The 25,345-nt window shown below is 30.6% G+C and overlaps 2 protein-coding genes and 1 pseudogene across 3 annotated transcripts; 2 read left to right on the top strand and 1 right to left on the bottom strand.

The window, feature by feature from the left end:
- Nucleotides 1–6,067: 6,067 nt before the first annotated feature.
- On the top strand, nucleotides 6,068–10,124 carry LOC100305690 (putative golgi SNARE protein). Of its 2 annotated transcripts, none has more exons than NM_001361597.1 (5): nucleotides 6,068–6,311; nucleotides 7,816–8,345; nucleotides 8,986–9,153; nucleotides 9,448–9,561; nucleotides 9,803–10,124. In NM_001361597.1, the coding sequence occupies exons 2-5, from the start codon at nucleotides 8,064–8,066 to the stop codon at nucleotides 9,914–9,916; spliced, it is 678 nt and encodes a 225-aa protein (NP_001348526.1). In that variant the 5' UTR covers nucleotides 6,068–6,311; nucleotides 7,816–8,063; the 3' UTR covers nucleotides 9,917–10,124. The 2 variants fall into 2 exon arrangements, with proteins under 2 accessions (NP_001348526.1, NP_001235346.1); NM_001248417.2 differs by having other exon boundaries at nucleotides 8,106–8,345.
- Nucleotides 10,125–17,410: 7,286 nt separating this feature from the next.
- LOC100816861 (zinc finger protein 3) lies at nucleotides 17,411–18,877 on the top strand. Its single transcript, XM_003529733.5, has one exon. It carries the CDS (start codon nucleotides 17,803–17,805, stop codon nucleotides 18,586–18,588), a length of 786 nt encoding a protein of 261 aa, XP_003529781.1. The 5' UTR covers nucleotides 17,411–17,802; the 3' UTR covers nucleotides 18,589–18,877.
- A 3,229-nt stretch (nucleotides 18,878–22,106) lies between these two features.
- Nucleotides 22,107–23,556, bottom strand: LOC100816346 (uncharacterized protein At2g39795, mitochondrial-like; annotated as a pseudogene).
- Between the last annotated feature and the right edge of the window lie 1,789 nt (nucleotides 23,557–25,345).

Raw genomic sequence — 25,345 nt, forward strand, 5'->3', positions numbered from 1 at the left:
AACGAGCGTTTTTTTTTTTCTTCTCCTTTTAATAGTAAGAAAGAATACAAGAAACAAGTGTAGTTAATTTTTTTTATTAACAGATGTTATTGTGATCGTTCTTATTAGAAATATCGGTGAGAGATTTACATTTACAATCTCTTTTTTTTCCCACCCTTAATCCTTAATTTCTCTTACTAAATCAATTTTATAAGAGATCTCAAATCTTATGTAGTTATCTTTTGAGAGAAGGTGAAACCAAGACAATAGATTTTTTCCTCAAAGTCAGTCAGGATAGTTTGGCATCGTCGGTTGCTGGAAAATATTTCGAGGTGAGATTTGTGTTAGAGTTTTCTTTCCTTTAATTTTCACTTTTCAAACAAGAGAAAATTATCTTGAAAATCCAACTAAAATATATTGAGTTTCTCGGTTAATGATATAATTTATGAGGTTTTGGAGAAATGGTTACTAATTTATATTAAGAAGAAATAAAACCGAAACAATAACTTCTGGAAGGAATGTGAGTGATTTAAATGGAAGAGAGAAAAGAGATTTTAATAGAATATTTTATTTAGTTAAGAAGGTAAGGAAAGAAATTTTAAAAAACTATTTGTTTTCTTATTTTTATAATTTTAAAACTTAAATAAGAGAGTTTTAGTCCTTCTATTTTAAATTTATTAAAAAATTAAAAATCACTAATGAGATTTATTAAATAAATAATAAAAATTAAAGATTTAATTAATGTAATAAAAGTAACAGGGTTGAAGAATTTGTCCATTAACAACCCATCACACTAACATGAGAACATCTAGCGATAACTCAAACATCATTTATTTTCACTACCACACAAATCACACCACCATGTACTTCAAGGAAGTGTAAATCTGAATAGGACAGAAGAGATATACCTATACACATGTCTATGGTTCATTTGTAGTCATATTGCTACATATTATATCATGTCTAAGATCTAATGCGAAGTGGAGAAAGTTAGGTCGAAAGTAGAGACAAAGTAGCTTTAATAATTTACAGAAGAGATATACCTATGCACATGTCTATGGCTCATTTGTAGTCATATTGCTACATACTAAACCATGTCTAAGATCTAATGCGAAGTGAAGAAAGTTAGGTCAAAAGTAGAGACAAAGTAGCTTTAATAATTTGAAACACCATTATTGAAGCTACTTTGCCTCTACTTTTGACCTAACTTTCTCCACTTCGCATTAGATCTTTAGACATGATATAGTATGTAGCAATATGACTACAAATGAGCCATAGACACGTGTATAGGTATATCTCTTATGTCCTATTCAAATTTACACTTCCTTGAAGTATATGGTGGTGTGATTTGTATGGTAGTGAAAATAAATGATGTTTGAGTTATTGTTTGATGTTCTCATGTTAGTATGATGGGTTGTTAATGGACAAATTCTTCCGCCGTGTTACTTTTATTACATTGATTCAACCTTTAATTTTTATTATTTATTTAATAAATCTCATTAGTGAAAGAACAATATCTTTCGAAGAGACCTAGTTGAGAGGATAGTTATGTCCCGACAATATTGACAACTTTTCCTTTTTATTCCATACCACTAAGATTAATTCAGGAAAAATGATCGTGTTTTATTTTCAATTTTCAAAAACTATTTCAACAAACTGATATATATTATTTTCACTCACTACAAATTATGATATATGAAATCGGAACCAAGAAATGGAACACTATGTAATATGTAATTTCTGATCTTTACTCGGTATTGCTTTCTGATACATGGATAAACGATCGATTAAAAAAATAGACAACTTGCAAAATGTGTTTCAGCATGGCACGAGCTATCAAGGCCAATAGACAAAGGAACATACAAGAGTTTACAAAAGTTGAGCACCCAACAAAAACAACAGCTTCACTTGGATAGCCAGTACATGAAAATGAGAAATGTGCATACGGCTGCAACAAGGGAAAGTCTAATGGTATCCATTGACTTTTTTCTCTTTATTGCTGAAAGTATGTTATTTACCTGCAACATTATTCAAAAAGTGGTACATTAAACACCAGAATTTCAAGTAACATCCATCCATGTTTAATAAACAAAAACTTCAGAACCAAAAGGTGGTTTCAACATTCTCAAAATATGAAATCCATCATCATATTTTATGTATAACTTAACATCCTTATTTAATCTCACAACACATGGACGATGTAGATGACCAAAAGGAAGTGATTAAAACACCAAAATCCATGATGATGAGAATCATACCGTTGGGAGGCGACTGCTCACATTGCCGAGCTTTGAATTGATACCGCCAAATGTTGAACGTTGGAAGACAAGTGCTCCTAGTGTTGCTTGTGCTTGTGAAATTACATTGTCCATCTGCAGCACAAGAATAGGCAGAAAACCTCAAAATAAGACTAGCCCAATTGGACATTAGACACAATTTTGAAAAATCAAAGGCCTCTCAGAAAAGGGAAATTGCTAGGGGCACCCTGCAAGATTGCTGGTGCATCCAGTAATTTTTAGAATTCCCAAAATACCCCTTAACGTTTTCGCGGAAGAACCTTCTTCTACAGTTAATGTTACAACTGTGGAAGAATCTTCTTCCGTCCCATCTCACAGAAGAACTTCTTCTGTAAGAAGCCACAGAAAAAGGTTATTCCGTAGTTGTAAATTACAACAACGGAAGAACTTTCTTCCATGAATTCTTACGGAAGAAGGTTCTTCCACAGTTGTAACATTAAATGCGGAAGAACCTTCTTCTGGGCCATCTCGCGGAAGAACTTCTTCCGCAAGAAGCCACGGAAAAACCTTTTTCCGTGAGTTAATTTATGCTTTTGATTTTTAAATTTTTAGATTATTTTGTATTTTGTATTTTACTATTACAAAATTTAATGCATATTTAATTCAGATTATTGTTACAAAATAAAAAAAAATATTTATTTGATATATATTAAATTTTGTAATAATAAAAAAATTTGTGATGGTAAATATTTTTTATTTTTAAAAAATATATGGATTAAATATTTTTTATTTAATCTGGGTTATTATTACAAAATTCAATGTATATTTAATTTGGATTATTATTACAAAATTTAATTCATTAAATATTTTTGTAATAGTAACCCGAATTAATGCATTAAATATTTTTTTATTTAATTCAGATTACTATTATAAAATTTAATACATTAAATATTTTTGTAATAATAACCAGAATTAAATATGCATTAAATATTTTTTTTTTAATTTGGGTTATTATTACAAAATTTAGTGCATATTTAATTTGGGTTATTATTACAAAATAAAAAATATTTATTTAATATATATTAAATTTTGTAATAGTAAAATTTTTTGTTAAAGTAAATATTTTTTATTTTTAAAAAAATATATGGATTAAATATTTTTTATTTAATCTGGGTTACTATTACAAAATTTAATGTATACTTAATTTGGATTACTATTACAAAATTTAATGCATTAAATATTTTTGTAATAGTAATCCGAATTAAAGCATTAAATATTTTTTATTTAATTCGGATTATTATTATAAAATTTAATGTATTAAATATTTTTGTAATAGTAACGATAATTAAATATACATTAAATATTTTTTATTTAATTCGGGTTACTATTACAAAATTTAGTGCATATTTAATTCGGGTTATTATTATAAAATAAAAAACATTTATTTAACATATATTAAATTTTGTAATAGTAAAAAAATTGTGATAATAAATATTTTTTATTTTAAAGAAATATACGGATTAAAAAGCAGTTTTTTCAACAAGTTAAAAAGCTGCTAACCCAGTTATGGAAAAATCACCCTTTATTAAAAAATGTATACCTATTGCATAAGTATATTTTTGAAACTATCAATCATAGTTTTAGAGATACATTTCTGGTAATATGTATGTGTAATTCGAGAAAGATGTTTCGGGAAGAAAAGGGGTATATTTTTTTAAGAAAAAGAATATAAAGGGTAATTGAGAGGTAGAGGGAGTACAGGGATGTACTTAGGAAATACCTAAGCGTAAATAGCAAAAGCGTACAACAAAAAATTGGACTAGCAGAAAGTAACAGACCCAAGTTGCATCAAATGCTGCTAGCTACCTGGAAAAATACCAACCAACAAAAAAAATACGCCTTTTCTTCCTGCGTCAAGATCTTTTTTACACCCAACATTTTTTCAAATTTTTCAAAATTATCCTTGCTAATAAAACATACAATTCATAATCCTTAAGAGACTTACGGATTCATGATCCATAATCAATTGAACTAATAGATCAATTATGTTATAAAATAATTAATGTAGTTATATATAATACTAAAATTTCTAATGTATATTTAATGCACATGTAAGTTTATATAATAATTTTTTTGATAATTAATTTTGATCTAATAATTAATTATTTTACATATATAAATTTTTATTAAATCTATGATTTTTATTTAAAATTTATATATATATATATATATAAATACATTATTAGATCAAAATTAATTATAATATGGTCAAAAACAAAAATCTATTTAATGTAATAATTATAAAAAGCTATAATTAAATTAATTAAAAAAACATTAAATATATATATTTTTTAATCTTTTTAAAAAAATTAGTTTGTACAAATTTACAATTCGTAAGATTCATATGAATTGTCAATCCGTATGTTGCATATGGATTCCCTTTCGCAACAAAGAAAAGCTTAAAGGGTAAGATACATACTCATGCAACGGTGACGATGAAAGCAACAAACAAAGGGGAGTTCGCGGCGCAAGGGAGCGTTTGATGAACGGATGAAGGAGGGGAGATCATGATGAAGCAAGGGAGCACGACAAAACTAGTAGCAGGGAAAGGGGATGGATGTAGGGGATGCTGTTCTTAATTTTAACTGAAGGGCAATTTCGCCATTTCACTAAAATTGTTGGTGAAGAAGAAAAGTTTTCGGTGCAGGAAGTAATTTCCTAAACAATAGCGAGCCCGGCCCATGAATTAATAATCATCAATTATACAGTTAGCAGAGCGCCACAAAAACAACTTTATCCCTGAAATGGATAGCAAAAAACTTTCCTGGAAAAGCTGGTGTTTTCTCTGCCAAATGCCTGCAAAGTACAAACGTACCAAAAAGCCCCATCAAATGCAGATACTTTCTTAATCATTTTTTATGACATAATTCCAAAATAAAGTTGTATGCAAATGATATAATGTGGCAATAATTTACATTTAATTAAATGCACAATAACAATATAGAAAGTTGTTATATTTGCACAGTGGTGACAACAGTTGTACCACTTTTTTAAAATTATATGTACAGTACAACGGAGAAAAATATGTTCACAATGAATCAGACGGTTATGAATACAAAATCCAAATATTTAAGAAAATTACATATTTAATATTCAAATTCAAAATTAACTAGTCATTTTTATAATCAAGTGTGTAAATAAATGTATATAAAATTATTTCAACTTAATTAAAAGTAAGTCTCAAGTTTGAGTCCTTCAATAAAAATATTTATGGTCTAAAAAAAAGTAAAACAATATCTTGTGACTTCTATTTTAATTGTGTATTTAATTAACAATATAAATATATCTTTTAGCAAGAATGTAAATTTTAATTTTGTCACATGTATATAAGATCTAATTTTATCCGTGTAATTTAAATAATTATAACATCATTCAATAATTTAATATAAAATATAATTTTTATTTATATATTATTAAAATTATTTATCTAAATTTTATTTAAAATGAGTAATAATAAAAATAATTAAATGATTAATTTATTAATATATTTTAAAAACATTATATTAAGTTAATTTTAATTTATATAAATAAAATATAAATAATTCTGAATTAATAATTTTTTTATATTCAATTTATGAAAGAAAATTTCAATTCATTGTGAATTTTAGAAGAACTTTATCAAATTCAACTATTGATTACATGTTAATGATTCTTTAATTTTTCTTCCCCATAAACATTGCTCGACACACGTCTTATCCAAGAAAGGAAAAGACTCAGATCTATCTAAAATTCTGGATTAGAAAGAAAGCAAACTCATTTATTTTTCTTTTTTAGCCCTATTGGAGAAAAACACAATAAATAGTAAGAGAATAAAAATCATTAAAAGAGAAAAAGGAAGAGGAAGGAAGGAATCGCAAGTCGTCTGTCCCGCAGGTGCAGACGACCTGTCTTCATAGCCAAACAACCTCAAAAACATTCAACAACGTTCACTATTAATTCATCATAAAATAAAAACAAGTTTCGATTTTTTATCTTTGTTTTGTTTCTGATCCATTCATGGAGGTGCCGAGTTCCTGGGATGCTCTTCGCAAACAGGTTCCAATTATTCTCCTCCTTATCATGCTTTAATTTGCCAGATTCTGCTTCTGATTATGTTGTAAATGATTCAATTAATCTGGGCATGCACAATTCGAGTGCCAAATTGGTAAAACTTCGGTTTTTTCTTCTTCTAGGGTTTCTTCATTTTGTCGGTGATGGGGAATTCATGGGATCAAGGATGGGATTCTACTACCCTTTTGCTATCTGTGCTTTGAACATGGTTTGATTTGTTGAGTTGCAGGTTTTCAGTGTTGGAATTCCCCCCCGCGGTGACGAGGCTTTAGTTTGCTTTTTGAATTGTTAATGGATTGGATTATGAATTTTTGCAATGCTTTAGATGATTGTTTTGTTCGTACATTTAGGTGCTTAGGATAGGATTGGCAGGCTAGGAATGCACCTGATTTGTTTAGGAATCAAGGTTTTTGCATTGTGATCTACATCCACAGAGGATGAGTTTAGGCAGAAGAATATTATGTGAAGCTACCAGCTAAAAAAATGTTCTGTGATAACAAGGTGATCATAGATGGTGTAGAGATATTGTTTTGTGCTTAAACAACACTGGAGCACAGTGATGTAAACTCTTTCGAAAATATGAAGTGATTTTGAGTGACTAATGCCCTATTTGTTTTACCATTATAAAATCAGTTTTCCCACTTTCCAATGATAATAAAATTTTCAGTGCAATTCCTCTTTCAGCTTTTTCAAAATTAATTCTATTTTGTCTTTACTCCAATGCTAAACCAAATAGGCAATTGAATTGAGACTCAAATCGTGAAACGTGAATTGTTGAGCTAATTTTAATCATAATTTGTATTGAATCGTAACATTCTAAGACAACGAAAAATAGTTTTAAATATATCACATAGATGATACATGGTGTTCAATGTAATATTTATAAATAGATAAAATGCCTTGTAAAACAAAATTATTAGTTATATCTTAGTTTGTGAAGCCTCTATTTTGGAAGAATGGAAATGAAGAAATGCAACAACCAATTAGAGTTCATGCATTGAGTGACAAATAAAGTAGTGGAATAATAAAATAGGATAAGTTCAAAAATGCTTCTTCAATTATTTTTCATTTATCAATTTAAGCTTATATGACTTTTCAAATTTCTTTATGTGAATTGCGTAAGGAAAAGTAAAAAGAAAAAAAAATAACAAATTCTTGAATCGTGTGATTGGTGTTGATTATATGAAATTGCATCAATTCATTCATACATTATAAGATTCAAAGAAAATTGCAATTGATCTTATGATACGAATTGATAGCTAGCTGAATCGCATCAAATCATATGATTAAAATCATGAATCGTAAGATTTTATGCTGAATAGTTAAGTTGCAAGCCGTTGACAATTCAAACCTTTTGTTTATATGTACTGGTGGTTAAAATCAGTAGATTTTTTAGATATGCTTCTCAATATTTGCCTTTTCTCTATCTACACTGACACAGTATGGATTAGAATGTTAATTTTGTCAGAACCTTCCATGTTTTTGGCAGTGCTAGTATTTGCTGGAGTCCTGATGGAAAAGCTTATGCAATAGAGAAATTGTATTTGAAGTTGTACAATTTTGTGTACAACAAAGTGAGAGATGGAAAGAGAAGAAAGAAGAGTGTGAGATAAGATGGTCGATGTAATATAGAGGGAAAAAATAGTTATATGAATGATATAACTGTACATAGTATTATGGAATTTTAGTTGTATTAGTAGTTTGCATCTTCAAGCTTGCAATTCATGTATATTGCAAATGATTGATAGCAGAAATCTCCCCCTGCCCAATCTTTTGCAGGCGAGAAAACTTGAAGCTCAGTTGGATGAGCAGATGAATTCTTATCGTAAATTGGTTTCTGCTAATGTTTCTACAAAAGCTGACATTGCAGAGAGTGATCTAGGGTCTTGGATTGAGCGTTTACTAAAGCAACTCCAACAAGTAAACACACAGATGCAAGCTTGGGTATCATCTGGTGGTTCAGAAATGGTTTCTCATACATTGACTAGACACCAAGAAATTCTTCAAGATCTCACCCAGGTATTCTACAGTCTGAGCTTGAGTTAGCCTATATCATTTTGTGTGAGCGGTGAGCCTATGCATTATGTGGTGGTTTCATTATTTTGAATTGCTTTCTGCATGCAAATAGGGGTATACATTTCATGTATCCTGAGACCAATGGTTTATTCTGATAACTAAGGATTTTAAAACAAATGTGTCCAACTTCTTCACTTCGATTAATGGCAAGTGAATATTGGAACTTTCCCAATTTTATTTATAAGGTTTTGTATAGAAAGAATCCTTTCACTGCCTGGAGATTTGACAAACTGCTTGTAACTGTAATCAGCATCGTATCTTGTTAATGCCATAACCTTGTGAATTGTTATTGGATTATATACGTTATTTAATCTTTAATTTATCCACCAGTATTCAACACTATGATCTCCCTATTTTGTATCCCAATTTCTTTCTCAAAGTCTTTAAGATATTTTAAGCTAGGTGATACTTGATACTGATTTTCAAAGTTTTACTATATATTACATCCATAATTTGCTCTTAGATATTTGACATAAAGTTTACCTTTGTCTTTACTTTGTAATGTTTTATTTGTTTTTGTTTTTATTAATTACTTTATTTCTTCAAACTTTTTGCACTAAGCTTGGATGTAATTGAACTGCAGGAGTTTTATCGTCTTCACTCAAGTGTTAAAGCTAAGCAAGAACATGCTTCACTGCTAGAAGATTTTAAAGAATTTGATCGAACAAGATTAGATTTGGAACAAGGTGTAGACTCTGAACAGCATGCACTCCTAAAAGAGCGCTCATCTATCAGCCGAAGTGCAGGACATGTCAGTGATACAAAACACTTATTTTGCTTTTCTGATATAAAGTGCTGTTTTCTTTCTTTTTAATCCATAGATTCCAGATATTCCCAACGGAATATTACACTATTATATGATTTATTTTTCCCCTACAATGCATCTGATTTGTATATTATCTAATTTTCTTTAACTGGGTTAGCAGCTTTTTAACTTGTTGCAAAAAACTGCTTTTCTGAGAGGCCTTTGATTTTTCAAAATTGTGTCTGATGTCCAATTGGGCTAGTCTTATTTTGAGGTTTTCTGCCTATTCTTGTGCTGCAGATGGACAATGTAATTTCACAAGCACAAGCATCACTAGGAGCACTTGTCTTCCAACGTTCGACATTTGGCGGTATCAATTCAAAGCTTGGCAATGTGAGCAGTCGCCTCCCAACGGTATGATTCTCATCATCATGGATTTTGGTGTTTTAATCATTTCCTTTTGGCCATCTACATTGTCCATGTCTTGTGAGATTAAATAAGGATGTTAAGTTATACATAAAATATGATTGATGGATTTCATATTTTGAGAATGTTGAAACCACCTTTTGGTTCTGAAGTTTTTGTTTATTAAACATGGATGGATTTTACTTGAAATTCTGGTGTTTGATGTACCACTTTTTGAATAATTTTGCAGGTAAATAACATACTTTCAGCAATAAAGAGAAAAAAGTCAATGGAGACCATTATACTTTCCCTTGTTTCTGCCGTATGCACATTTCTCATTTTCATGTACTGGCTATCCAAGTGAAGCTGTTGTTTGTGTTGGGTGCTCAACTTTTGTAAACTCTTGTATGTTCCTTGTCTATTGGCCTTGGTAGCTCGTGCCATGCTGAAACACATTTTGCAAGTAGTCTATTTTTTAATCGATTGTTTATCCATGTATCAGAAAGCAATACCGAGTAAAGATCAGAAATTACATATTACATAGTGTTCCATTTCTTGGTTCCGATTTCATATATCATAACTTGTAGTGAGTGAAAAGAATATATTTTTTTACAGTGTGTTCGGCTCAATTTATTTTGAGGAATTACTTTTATATCAGTTTGTTGAAATAGTTTTTGAAAAATTGAAAATAAAACATGATTATATTTCCTGAATTAATCTTAGTGGTATGGAATAAAAAGAAAAACTTGCCAATATTGTCGAGACATAACTACCCTCTTAACTGGGTCTTTTGGGAAGATAATGTTCTAAAGAGAAGTTCTATCTAAACTTTTTAATATCCATTTTATTTGTTAAAAATTTAAAAATCACTAATGAGATTTATTAAATAAATAATAAAAATAAAGGCTAAATTATAATTTTCATTCTTTTATTTTTTAAAATTTAAGATTTTGGTCCTCTTGACTTTTGATTGTAACATTTAATTTTTCTAATTTTATAAATTAATGATTTTGGTTCCATCGGTAGATTATCAACAAATGATTATGATTAAATAGTTATTAAGTTACTTATAAATTAATTAAAAATTATTAATTATTAAAATTTTAATAAAAATTATTAACCTTGAACCTCCATAATATGGTGTTCTTCCTTTCTCCTGCAAATATTTTTTCCACCTCTATCATCACATGGGACTCCGCTAGCAACAACACCACATTAGAGTTAATGATCTTTTGTCAATTTTTTTAATAATTAATATGTTTTATTTAATTTATAATTAAATTTATAAATCTATGAATCACAATTATTAGTCTAATATTCTATTAGAAGGACTAAAATTATAAATTTATAAAATTAGGAAGATCAAATATTACAATTAAAAATCAGAAGGATCAAAATCATGAATTTAAAAAATCAAAAAAAGCAAAATTATAATTTAACAAAAATTAAATAATTTTATAATTTATAACAAATTTCAGTTAATAATAGTGTTAACATTTATCTTTGCTAAAATTTCTCTTCTGAATGTGATGTAATATAACCTACCTACCTAGCAAGTGACAACTAGAATATCTTGGTCTCTTTCCAAGTCATTGTATTTAAGGGTAGAGCTAGCAATACTTTTTTAATGTATTTATTATTGGTTAAATTATTAAAAATTTAAATTGTACTGTAATACTTGAAATTTCATAAATCTAATGCTATGTCTTAGTAATATCATTCTTCTTGACTTGTATTGCTTTGAGTTTTCTAAAATATAGTTTTTTTGTGTGTTTATTTTCATCGAATCAAAGATAGATACAACAAAGAGTTTACAATAATTTATGCATGATACTTAAATAATTGAGTTAGACTCCTTGATATTTTTCATATTTTTTTAATCAAAATTAGTCATATTTCATATTTGATCTTTGAGGGTTAAAGTAAGACTTTTTGGGAACAAACATAAATATCTCATTTAAAGGAGATAAAGAAGCAATGTCCACTTTTATAAAGGGAGGAAAAAATTATAAATATAAAAGTTATTTCAAGAAAGAAGATTAAAGTCATATAAAATCTTCTCATCTTTTCTCTACCCTCATTCTTGTTCTCTTAGATTATATCTCAATCTTCATCACTAGTTATCAAGGAGATTACAAATAAAAGAGTTTTTTTTTTTAATTTTTTTTTCTTCTCCTTCTAATAATAAGAAGGAATTTGAGAAACAAGAATTATTAATTTTTTATTTATAAATGTTATTTTGTTAGTTTTTGTTAGAAATATCGGTGAAAGATTTAAACTTGCAATCTCTTTTTCCTTTTTTCTTCACTCTTCACCCTTCAGTTCTCTCTTCCAACCGTTAAATCAACCTTATAAGAGACCTTCTATCTTATGTAGTTATCATTTGAGAGAAGGTGAAATCAAGATCTTAGACTTTTTGCTCAAAATATGCCCTTGTAGTCACTGCCTGCCAGGATATTTTGGCATGGTGAGGGGCTGGAAAACATTTCAAGGTGGGACTTGTGTTTTCTTTCTTTTTCATGGTTTCAAACAAGAAAAAATTATCTTGAAAATCCAACCAAAATATATTATGAGTTTCTCGTTGAATGATATAATTGATGAGGTTTTGGGCAGATGGTTACTAATTTTTACATTGTTATATTAAGAAGAAATAAAACTGAAATAGTGGCTTCTGGGACTGCTTGGATAGAGAGTAGGGAACGTGAGTGATTTCAATGGAAGAAAGAAAAAAGATTTTGATTAGATACTTTATTTAGTTATGAAGAAAAGGAAATAAATTTTAAAAAATTATTTATTTTGATATTCTTATAATTTTAAATTTTAAGACGTAAATAAGAGAGAGTTTTAGTTAAGAGTGGTTATTGTACTTTAGTGCAAGCAACAATCTTTTAATGCACTTTTTATTGGTTAAAATTATTAAAAATTATGAATAAGATTTATTAAATAAGAAATGTGATTTACATAATTTTATAATTTCCAACAAGTGTCAGTTAGTAATAAGGAAAGTTAGAAAATATTTTATAGCATTTCTCTTGTTCTAAATGTGATATGACCTAGTCAGCAAGGAACAGCTAGAATAACTCGAGATCTACATAATCCAAGCACTTGTGAATGTTAGTCCACTTATAAAACATTATATTTGTCTTTAGCCACTGAACTAGTTTTTTGCACTCCGCAAGTTTTTACTCCAATGGTGCTGCGTAATATTCATAGGCCTAATCCAGACATGGTACATTAGGCTGTCAGGCTTCTCCCATGAGAAAGCAAATCAAACTAACAACATCTGTTACATGGGCTAGACAGGACTGAATAGAATTTAGTCAGACTTTGCCAAGATTCATCAAGGGTAGTAGATGGCCGGGTAGCTGGACCAAGTCATAGAGGTATGAATCTTTTATTTATTAAAAAAACAAACAACACTGCTAACGTATTCTGAAAAAAAAAAACTGACAGAATTTACTTTTAGAAAAAGGATGCAACATAGAATTTTTTAGTTTTTAATGTTTTTGGAGTGGTAGCCTTTAGTCCTTTACATATTAGTTTGATTGGAAACCATCAACAATCCGAATGAGAAATTCTTGCATATAATTTATTGTTGTTTATTTGTATCCTATGATCATGAATAAATTGGACAGAATTCAAATCAAATATACTATTACTTGTCCAAAAGTCAGCCTCCTTGACTCATTTGAAATATCATTATTGAGGCTACTTTGCCTTTACTTTTGGCCTAATTTTTTCCACTTCACATTAAATATTACTAGACATGATATAGTATGCAGCAATATAACTACAAATGAGCCATAAACACCGTGTATCTCTTTTGTCATATTCAAATTTACACTTCCTTGAAGCATATGATGTTATGATTTGTGTGATAGTGAAAATAAGTGGTGATGTTCAAGTTATCGCTACATGTTCTCATGTTGATATAATGGGTTGTTAATGAACAAATTCTTGAGTCCCTATTACTTTTATTACATTGATTCATACTTAATAAATAAGCAAGAAGATCTTCAAAAGGATTTTTAGTCAAATTAGACTTAGCAAACGTAACAGTACAAAAGAGCAGATAACTTTGAGAGAAACTTAATACTTAATTATCCCATTACGCCTTAATTTATCTCCAACCATATCAATTCATATTCTGATGTTTCAATGACTTTGATCGACAACAATGAATTTCACCTACGCAATCCATCATGTAAATATTCTTTTCCAGAAGTCAGTCTTTCTTTATAATGGAACACGTTATATTAATATTATTATTATGATAAATAAGTTTATATATATGTATATATATATATTGATTTTTTGAATTCTCCGCATGTAACTCACTCCTTGTAATTTGTCATACATTTTAGGGATTTTTCCTGGACAAGTGTAGTGCATATACATAAAAACTTCATAAATACAATTGATTATCAAGTTTTTTTTTTTTGAATAATTGATTATACATTTTGATAATTCATTTTTACATTTTGATAAAAATTATTTTAATTGAATAAATCATTTTTATTTATTTATTCATTTCTCTTAAACTAAATACATTCATTCTCATTCTATTTTTCTTATTTTTATTTCATTCTATTTTTAGTTTGTTTTTCTCCTCCTTATTTTTCACATATATTTTTTTCTACAAAATACATTCTAAGAGAAAAAAACAGGCATGAATAGTTAGTGATAAATGTAATAAAAAAAGAAAAAATAGATATTAATTATTTGATATATGAGTATGATATTCGAATGTCTCGTATCAATCTTAAATCCTCCTCCTTACACTTAATTAATCAGTTCCATCTACATATAGGCCAAACATCACATTCTCCACTGTTATGTGCAATACCATAGTTGATAAAAAAAAAAAAGTAGGGAGGCCAAACCGCATCTTCCAATCAGATTTATCGTTCAAACTTCAAACTAACCAAGTAATTAAGAGCCTATCAACAATATCTCACGCATCCAAACACACAAGTACAATTAGTTTAATTCACTCGATGATTAATTATCTTTAACCCCTATATGCATTTCCCATATGATGTAGACACACAACGTATCCTTTTCTTGTCATTATTCTTTTTTGTCAAGCATTTGATACAAGGTCAACGTGAACACAAGCAAAAGAGTTAAACAATCTCAAAAGTTATCAGTTATCCATCAAATATAAAGGAATTCTTTGCTAGCTAGGTATCACAACATGTGTTTCTACAATGCATGTCAATCGTGCGGCCTCAGTTAATTGTGTACAAAACTTTTTGTGTGGTTGTTGTCACAATCAAAAATAAAATGAGGATGGCTTCAACCCTCAGGAAAGGGAAAGGTTATAAGAGTTTCAAGAAAGACTTCACATTTCTCATACCATTTCAGGATTATATCATTGTCAATTTTCCTTAATACTTAAAAGAATATTAGAAATTAATCATTCACTGATTTATGTCAATGTTTCATGTAAAGATGTGATACAAGTAACAAAACAAAATATATAATAGTTTAGTTTTATCGTTATAGTAACTTATTTAACATCACGATGTCAAATTCAATGTCACCTAAACCTAGTAGTTATCTACCTAATAATACACTCCTGACCACAAATAGCAATTTCACTTCAAAGAGATCGAGACATTTAATTTACCTCTTGAGAGTGGAGTAAGTGTGTGTTTGTACAAGAGATGACAAAATTGATTTTGGTTAGCTAAAAATGTGTTTTTTTTCCGTAAAATCATGTTAATTAATTAGACTTTCAACATAATTTTGCAAGAGTAGAAATGCTATAAGTATATTAGTTTTTGCTTGCCACCTTTACATCTCTTGTTTTTATTATTTATTATTAATATTTAATATTGAAAGTTTATTGTTATGATGCAGTTTAATAATACTATTTAATACATGCGATAAACTGTAAGACAGGTTCGAACTAAGTAGTATCTTGAAAATAATCTCGAGTATAAACATCGCGGGAAAGAACCTTGCACAAAAAGACATAATATAAAACGCTGACAAAGATATCACCATGCAGCAGCATAAGATAAAGTTTGGCACCAAAGACCTTTGTCTGAGTACAACATGACGGACACTGTAAAATTATTTATTTACTTATTTCTAAAAGGAATTAGCTAAATTCTTATTTCTCCTTGTCCTGAGTTTTTTAATTTATAATCTTCTGGTGAATATATACTTAAAGAGTCATGTTTAAGTTTAAGGGATCAGGTATATATATGTAGCTGCCATTGTTGCTACGTTAACATTATTATGAATCTCTGGCTGTTGCATTATGACAAACTTTTATAAAAACACTAGCTAGTGAAATCTATTTGTCAATTCTTAGCAATAACTAAGCTGCTAAGGAGGGTAGCGCACAATTTGGATAGTAGTTGGTTGAACAACAGCTTAGAAAGTTTGGTGTAAATAAATCCCATATTTTTATCAAAATTCCCAAGCAATCAAACTAGCTTTAAGCATCTGCACATGTGCTTCTGCTGCTTTATAACTAGTTCAAAGTATAGTTTTAAATTGAGGTTGTAGCTACTTGAAGTAGTTTACAATTGTTGAAATTACAGAAAAATATGAGAAAATGCAGAATGTCATTGTGGATACTTCAAAAATTGCAAACTACAATTTAAAAGCATCATTTCCAAAATTAGGATCATCTTCAATTATTTTGAAAGTACATCATCACATCCTGACTTTTCAGAACTTTGTCTTGCATAACTTTTTATTTTTATTTTTAAAATTGCAAATGAGTAAATTGAGTCTGAATCATGAACTGCTCGCCATTCACATCCTAAGTTAGAAACATCAACGTAGGGCCTACTACATCGACATTGGGAAGTGGTGATTAGCAATGAGGGCAGCATATTCTTCTTGCATGCCTTTAAGGCAATTCAAATCTTTGGTTGCTTGTTCGTATGTGTGGAGGGTTCATCTGAAAAATGGTGAACAAATACAGAAACAGAGGGCCTAGCAAGATTATTACATCTTGAAATCAGCCACAAGAGCTTCAATGAAATGAAAGAATGCATTGTCATAACGTTTAGAAAAATAAGACAGCTCAATATTGATTGAAGATATTTATGCATGATATATAGAGATATAAAATCACCCATGCGTCTGTTATAGATTTTTTTCTGTTAACTATCTTTGCATGGTTAATATAGAGATATAAGGATCATTACTAGAGAGAGGACAGCATACTCTGAATTAATGCTTTTTCATTAAATTCTCCTCAATTGTATTGATTTACTTGAAAGATTTTTCTTTTTATTTATTTGGTTGAAGTTTTTGGAATAATTAGTTTATGGAGATTTCATAATTTAGTGGTTAGGACATTAATCCTTGGAACAACTTAAATTTTTTGAATAATTGATTCATGACAATGAAAAATACACAAAAGACATAAACTCAACCCAATAGCTAACTGTCATAGGATATGTTGACTTGTATTTTCTTTGATAATAATCACTCATATGTAATACGTGGAAATAGAGGATAAAGACTTTGTGTTACATTTTTTTTCTTTGCCACTAGTTTAAATAGGAGATTAGTTGCTAACAAGGATTTATATATGTAAGTTGGTCTTCTAGAATCGAATCAATTACTGTGCAAGGATTAAAGTGATATAAGTTGAACACTTCAAAAAAAGTAACGTGCAAATGCTCCCCTGCTAAAAATAAATTAAAAGTGTGGACAAGTCTATTTCCTAGACGAGATAAACAAACCATAATGCAGGACAAGGACAGAAGAGTTTCAGTGAAGATACTGCAAATCCACCAACAGCGTTAAGAAATTCAGAATACCACACCTTTTATAAGACAAGTCCATTCTACAATACCACATTATTCTGAAATTCAAAAGTAGGCTATTGATCTTATCTTGGATTTTAGCCCGTCATATACCGATAAAAGGCAGATACAGAGACCAGAAATGTAAAGTGATAAGTGAGAAGACAAATAAAAATTACAAAAAATATATATAAAAAGAAACGTTCAATGGGGTATGAACTAGCAAATTGTACGTGGGTGTTCTACATATGTTCCAATCAAGCACACACAGACAAATGCATTTCTTAATTTTTAGGTCTTGCTATATTAAGACCTCGTAACTGCAAAATAGTGCTATCTACTTCTATACATAGCACACACCATTTATTGTTGTTACATCATTCACAAACTCCATCTTTCTTGCCGTTAAACCAAACTTCCATAGCCAATACTACCACCAACTCCAAGGCAATTGTTGCTAATTTCTTGCCACATGGATCTTCAAAGGCAAGAGTCATGCCCTTCTGAAAATTTGAACATCATCACATTTTCAGATACTGTGCCATGCCAAAATCCTGAACCTTCCATCAACACTCAAACAAAGACGAATCAGACACAAACGGAAGATCAAAAACACCCACATGACTCGGTTCCTCGTGTTTTACTAGATCTAAGTCTCTCCAACAAGGATTCAAGTGATGATGACTCAAAGTCAGAACTCAACCTCCTCAATTGTTTCCATACAAATTTCTCTGAAAACACATCAGAATCCAGTCAGGGAAATGAACTGGATCCTCGAGTCTTCTCATGCAACTACTGCCAAAGAAAGTTTTATAGTTCCCAGGCACTAGGGGGACACCAGAATGCACACAAACGTGAAAGAACTTTGGCAAGAAGAGGATACAAAGCTGGCGTAGCAGATTTTGGACACACATACTCCAACATGCATTTTCTGCCTTCACATGACTTGTACAACAAAGCACTTGGAATTCAGGTTCATTCTATGATTAACAAACCTTCTTATCAAACACCCATTTTTGGGCCGTGCCGTTCAATTGGATGGCAGAGGCAACCTTTGGATGCACAACCAGCGATTGGGAACTTTCGCGTGGGGGCAGAAACTGAGTCATCTTTGGCTGATAGTGTTCCAAAGTTAGGCAAGTTTTCCACAAGGTTGGTGACAGAAGGGTTTGGAGGGTACTGCTTTGGTAGCATTACTAATTTGAAGTCTAAACAACAAGAGAAGTTGCAGAAGCTTGACTTGTCCCTTAAGCTCTAAGTAGTTACTATCCAACATGCCATACCCCAGTTGATTTGTGTCTTTTCTCATTGGCCAAGAGCTTGACACCTCTTTCCTTTTTCACTTCTTTTGTCTTCATGTATCACTTGCTCCAGCAAGTCTAAATACATTTTGGCTACTTACCAGAAGACTGTGTTTTGATTTTAATGTTGTTTGCTTTATTTTGTCATGAGTAATGGTTCAACATGGATAGATTTATTTCCAAGTTATTCCATCAATCTTTAAATTGCTTTGTAATGGCATTGAATACATCAAACTCTCTTTTCTTCGCCAATTCTTAGAGGTAGGGAAGTTAGGTCCTCACTGCTTTGAGTTGTTCAATAATTGATTTGAGAATTGTAGAAGTTGATGGATCTGCATGTGTTTGATTCGTCCAAAAACGCAAGTCAGTTCTAAAAAAGCAGGTAGAGCTTATTTCACTAGAGTAGTGATATTTTTTAACTATATTGGTCAAGCTTCTACTTAGTTAATTCCTATGCCACTATTAGATACTGAGCAAAGCATGTTCTACTCCGAGAATTAAGAACTCTAGTCTAGCACCATGTTGTTGTTATTATTTGACAATGCAGTAAATGTCAACCTGGAACTGTTTGGATCAGGGCATATGTCTCACATATTGGGTAACAAAGGTCCACACAATGTAGAAATTTGGATGGTAGTGAGTGTCGGTTTTTCAATTGCTATGGAAGATTGGTCCACCAAAATGCACTGTTTAAATGGCTGTGGTTGTCTCACTGACTCCTACTTTGACCCACCTGTAGTTGGAGAAATCGACCATCTACATTGGGATCAGAGAAGTAGGTGAGGCAAGCCATGTGAAAGTAGGCCAAAATGACACACAGCTCTGCTATCACATCATTTTTAAAATGGAAAACGTTGTTGATTAAAATCTTGAATCTTGATGCTCTTGATTTCTTACCTAAAGATATCCCAAGGGACAAACAAATCCGCCTGACGTTTACACTAATCTTGTTTTAATCATGAAACATAAGTACTAGTATGATGAAATTAAGGAGCAAAAGCAACTGAAAGTCTAGTCTAATAATCATAGTAATCTCACGCTAACAAAGGATCTGAGATGTTCCATTTCCAAACATGGATTCTGAGTTTGGGCTTTCTTCTTCCTATATGTAGCACTTCGGTTGGGCTGTCTATTTTACTTGTGGTGGCATACCTCAGTCTTCAGTACCATTCGTCCAATAAAATATTAGAAACCTTTAGTTTGGCCTCCCAACCAAGAAAGAAAACACAAATGAACAAATCCAACGGAACACGTGGAGCTGAAATTTTGAACCTAAAATTAGCTTCTTGTTCATCAAGATCTTATGATAATCAAATTTGAGATTGCATATACTCGTCTTTAACGTCAACATCTCAACTAGGCTAGTGAAACTTGCTTGTTCTTTCTATTCTTATTATTCTACTTTTACTTTGGTATCAAATTAGTAGCTTATCAAACATTAGATTTCAGCAACTGTTGATAGTTTATTTCCTTTTCACCTAATAAGTTAGATCACAACCATTTCTTCATCTGTAAAGAAACACGCCGCGTTAATTATATAAGGCAAATTGCATGGTATAAGAAGGTCTGCATCCTTAATTTCAGATTCATTTAAAAAATAAAATAAAGAATAATAGTTGTATTTTGACTTCTTGTTTTTTTTACCTGGCTAAGAACCTTAAAATGATCCTTTTATAGATTGCTCTACCAGATAATTATTCGGTTTGTACTGTCAACCAATTAAAAAACAATTTATATATAATTCCTAAAATAATTATTACAAAATTCATATTTTCTTATCAGGTAACGATTCATGATTGAATTCGCACTGACAATGTGTTTCAATTAAATTATAATTATTCCTTCTATGAACCTTTGTTGATAGGAATGACCTATCTTTAAGTATATTTATTGACTTAACATTTCTTGTACATACCTCTCCCATTATTCATTAAAATTCTCCACGATTCAAGTTTTCCTTTAAGTTTTCTTGTCATTTATCCTAGCTTAGCTTAGTTGTAGTAACTTGAACATGAAATGTTTTAGGTCTGGTTTGTTCAAACTTTAAAAAAATAATTTAAAATAAGCATTTTTTAAAATAATACTTTTAATGAGCAGAAAACATTTTTTTAAGCAAAAGTTAGACAAACATACCAAGAAAACAAAAAGTTGTTTATTTTATTAAAATAAGTATTTTTTCAATAAATAAATTTAAACAAACTCACCCTAATTATTTCATTTAAATGATTAAAAATTATTTCATTAGAGAGATTTTATAGATTGCTATAATCATGTAATAAAAACCTCAAGAAATGAAAAACAGAACGGATAAAATATGAAGAGATTAATGTGATGTTCACAGAAATAAACAAAAGATTAAAATGTTAAATTAAAGCTAATCTATTACTTTATTTTTTTATTTAAAAAATTGTTCTCTCTTCCTTCTTCTCTAAAACTCAACTCCCAAACACACCTTTACAAAACAAACTTTCTACATTCAGTAACTTTGACAACCAAACTAACAATCTACAAATACTTGTTTTGCCAATACTTGCCTTTCGGTTATAATCATGCTTCGATATTTACGGGCCCAGGTCTGAATGTTGATGCGCATAACTAGTATTACAAGCATAGACTTGTGTGAAGTTATAACAGAAAATGAGTATGCAACGAATGTTTTTACCATGGTACCCAAACCACAGAGTTGCCAAATTTTGTTGGATGCCAATTTTATCATAAACCACTAAAATCACCAAGCAATAAAAACAACTAGCCCCAAACATTAGTATTCTTGGAGAGAGAGAGAGAGAGGAATCCCAAATCCTAATAACTTAACGGAATATCACTACTAGCTTAGCCAATCCAGTTTACGGGTTTGATATATTCTAACACAGTGACTGGGATAAAATCGGTTATATTAGTGCCTCTGCCATCCAACAAATTCGCTCTGAATCTTGTTCTAACAACTATGAATTCTATATTCTGTTCTGTGGTTCAATTTGAATCACCAAGTTAGCATAAACCTCACTCAGCTGGGAATAGACTATAAGATTATACTGATTGACAAAGCTTTCGTATTTCAACACGATTACATATCTGTCCCAGAAGTTACTCGGCCAGAAAGAAGCCTGTGGTTCCAACCTTTTCAGTATCTGAGTCTAAACACATCTAGTAACGAACATGTTAAATTACCTACTTTAACTATAGCAGGATATATACATAATTCTATGCCAATAAATAATCTTGTATAGATGAGATTGCTAGGGGCAGCACATGAGGGAAAATGACAATTCAAATGACGGTATGGATAAACTCCCCCGATTATAAGTAATATCTGCCAAGCCATTATTTTTAAACAAGCTCAATATAATTGCATCTATTCAGCTGTTGGCTACTAGTAATCAAACATTACGAATCACTGTTCATAAATTGTAAAGTTGAAATCAAAATCATAAATGTGAATAAACATGCAGAATCAACAGAAGAGAGAAAAACCTTCCAATAACAATGCTGTAATTCACTATCATATGTTTGCTCTCTTTTTTCTCAGGAAGAGGGAATCTGAAGCAAAAACCACAAATACAAAGATGTGTACCTGCTTAGATTCACACTTCAGGGACAAAAAAACACAAGAGAGGGTTTTAATGGCTTATCTAATACAGAACAATGAATTTGAACGCCCTTATTTCCTTTCAATAAAAGATTTAACCCTTTTCATCCATCCTATGAGCTCCGCTTTATCCTTGTTTTTCATGTACTGATGCAAGAAACAAGCGAGTTCATCATTTATACCCCTCACTTCCAAGAAATCATAAAGTCTGTATTGCAGCTCATCATCCAATTCCCTGTCAAGAACCAACATCAAAAGGTGTTGTCAACACAATTCCAAATCTAGCCATCATCCAAAAATTTAAGCAAACAACTAGGAGTGGAAATGAATCGGTAAACCTACATGAATTCAGGACCAGCATAGGGCTCAGCTATTATTTTCTCATTTGCACGAATGAACAACCTTTTTATCTCTATACTGTCAGGCCAAGCAGAGCACATGATTTCCAACACGCAACCTTCTCCCTTGGAAATGGTGACAATGACAGTAATGTGCATCTGCATTTCATCAGAATTAACTACACCACCATTTGGAGTTGGAGTTGGAGCAGGAACAGCTCCACCAAACATGGTGACTTCAAGTTTAATGTCTTCTTCTGCGTATTGTCTTTTCAACGTAATCCATCGCTCCCCAGCTCAACCATCCACAATAAAAGAATTAAACTTGGTAAATGGCTGCAAAACAAAAAACAGCCCCCTAAGTATTCATGTCCCCAAGGAAGTTGGACATCTTCCCCAAATGATGCTGATTACAAAGAAAATTATGAGCGGGAAAAAATTCATAGCTGCCCAATTGATACAAAGAAAAATGCCAGCAACACACTCTTTAATACACTCTCCTGAACATACTCTATATTACAAGCTGAAATTTGTCGAAAATCACAAAAAACATGATCTAGTGATTTTCATCAAAACATGGAGCGTTGAAGAAATAGTAACGGGTGGTTTGTCTAAGCATTTTGAAGCTCTGAAACCTTAATTCTACGCAGAATTTAGAGGGAAAAGAGAAAAGAAAACGTACGTTGTTGGGAGGAAAGGATTGGAGCTCGTACTGAATCTCGTTGCGGAGGAGTCTCGAAAGCTGATTTGCGCATCTCGGATATGTAACTTGTTCGAGAAATGCATGGTTGATGCTGAAATTGGTGTGTTAGGGTTAGGGGTTTTCTGAGGGAACGAATTAGGCGTGCCATTGAACAAGAAAAACACGCAGGGTGCAGGGTTTAGAGGTGAAAAGGGTTTATGAGAAAGTTTTCTCTAGCACTTAACGGTTGGGTAAGAAAAACAATCTAATATTGAAATTCTGAATTTAGAATAAAATTTGGACTTGCAATTTGAGGACTTGGGCCTGTCTATTTATGTATTGTGTTTAACTTGCATGGAAAATTATGTTGATGAACCCTCTTAACTTCGAGTAAAAAGATGGGAAAAGAACTAAAACTATGCTTATTTTTTTTCTGCATGTGTTTATAGATATTAGATATCACTAATGAATGTGAAATTTTTTAGACATTAAGAATATTTCTCAGCTGATAATTAGAAATTAATCCTTCCAAGACCTAACGATTATCAAAATAAGATTTACTTTTCTTTTTCTATATACACAACAAGGAATACAACTATCTGCTAACCAAATCAAGTTTTATTGATAAGGAATGTAGATCTTGATATGAAAAATACTATTTGGTACGAAAATAATTTTGTTACTTCGTACGATCGGTGATTTCTGCCAAAAATTTATTTATGTTTTTAAAATTTGTTAACAACTATCGTGGGAAGCTAAGTAACGTTTAAATTTCGTAAATTAGGATGAAATTTATTTATTTTTTAAATATGAAGGAGAATAAAGTGAAAAGCTGATGTAATGTTTGACTTGAGTGTTTTTCATTTTCATTTTCCAAATAAAATAAAAATACGTTTACTTATAATTTAAAAAAATATTTTTTAAAAAAATATGTTCAAAACAAGACCAAGACGGAAAACAACAAATCAGTATTTTTAAGTGAAAACACCACAGCACCTTATGATATTTCCTTCTCAATATATGTTTTATAAATCTTGAAATTTTGTAAGTAAAAATTATTTTTTGAAAATAAACATTCAAATTAAACGCCACCTAAGTAACACCGTTGATTTTGTAAGTTATGATGAAATTTTATTTAAAAAAATAGTGGAATAGGATCTATTCCACTTTATTATTTACCATCATTCTTAATTTGTGGATAGGCCTAAATTGTCCACGGGCCAAGCTAAACTGGATTTTTTTCTCTTTTTTTTAAAAAAAATATTTATTTTTTATATGGGTGAATGAACTAATCCATAAAGCTACATTTTTATTCATTTATACTGGGGTCACGTTTGAGATTTTGGGGTGCAGGAAAAAACACCCACACATAAGCAAATCAATATTTCACCAAATCTTTGTAAAAAAAAATTAAATCTACACCAAATCTAATCCTGTGCAGAGCATATGTTCTAAGGTATTTTACTAGACGACTACCCGCGCCGTAGCCTCTAGCCACTCAAAATCCCCTAAAAAAGGATGACCCAACAAGATTACTAGCCAAAAGGTGACTGAAATAATGCACTTTGAATATGTGAGGGAAAAGTAAAGGTTATAATTAAGCTGCTTACTTCTAAGTACGCTTTAAACACATGAACTAAATCTGCCAGCAGTACCCGAGGTCCCATCTTAATTTTTCTTCCAAATTTCTGGATGCGATTAATGAGACATAACCATCAGGAGCCTAGCAGTGAGAAGATAAGCATTTACATTTTGAACATAAAAGAGTTGTATTGACTAGAAAAAATCAAGAAAGCAAGGTGTCGTTATCTTTTAGGTAAAAGCAGTAGTTTTATCTACTAAGTTTAATTTAAGTTTCAGTTTAATTATTTTTTGTTAAGGATAAAAGGATTCAGTTTAATCCTTTAACTTATTTTTATTTAGTCCCCTCAGCTATATTTTCATGTCCACATCTTCTCTCCATAAATTCCATCTCCCAACTTAAAAGAGGCTTCTTACATGGCGTTTAACGCTGTTAATGTTAATTGACTACAAAGCACTATCATTTTGGACTATAATTTCTTCTTCTTCCCTTCCATTGTTGTTCTTAGCATGGATCACCATGT

Source organism: Glycine max, chromosome 7 (genome assembly GCF_000004515.6).
Source record: "Glycine max cultivar Williams 82 chromosome 7, Glycine_max_v4.0, whole genome shotgun sequence".
Taxonomy (NCBI): domain Eukaryota; kingdom Viridiplantae; phylum Streptophyta; class Magnoliopsida; order Fabales; family Fabaceae; genus Glycine; species Glycine max.

What these genes read in the sequence shown, in the direction of transcription:
- LOC100816861 (XM_003529733.5), top strand. Translation starts at nt 17,803, where the DNA reads ATGGATCTTCAAAGGCAAGAGTCATGCCCTTCTGAAAATTTGAACATC.
- LOC100305690 (NM_001361597.1), top strand. Translation starts at nt 8,064, where the DNA reads ATGATTGATAGCAGAAATCTCCCCCTGCCCAATCTTTTGCAGGCGAGA. An exon ending in TCAGCCGAAGTGCAGGACAT is followed by an intron (nt 9,154 to 9,447) that starts GTCAGTGATACA and finishes CTTGTGCTGCAG; the next exon opens with ATGGACAATGTAATTTCACA. An exon ending in TGAGCAGTCGCCTCCCAACG is followed by an intron (nt 9,562 to 9,802) that starts GTATGATTCTCA and finishes ATAATTTTGCAG; the next exon opens with GTAAATAACATACTTTCAGC.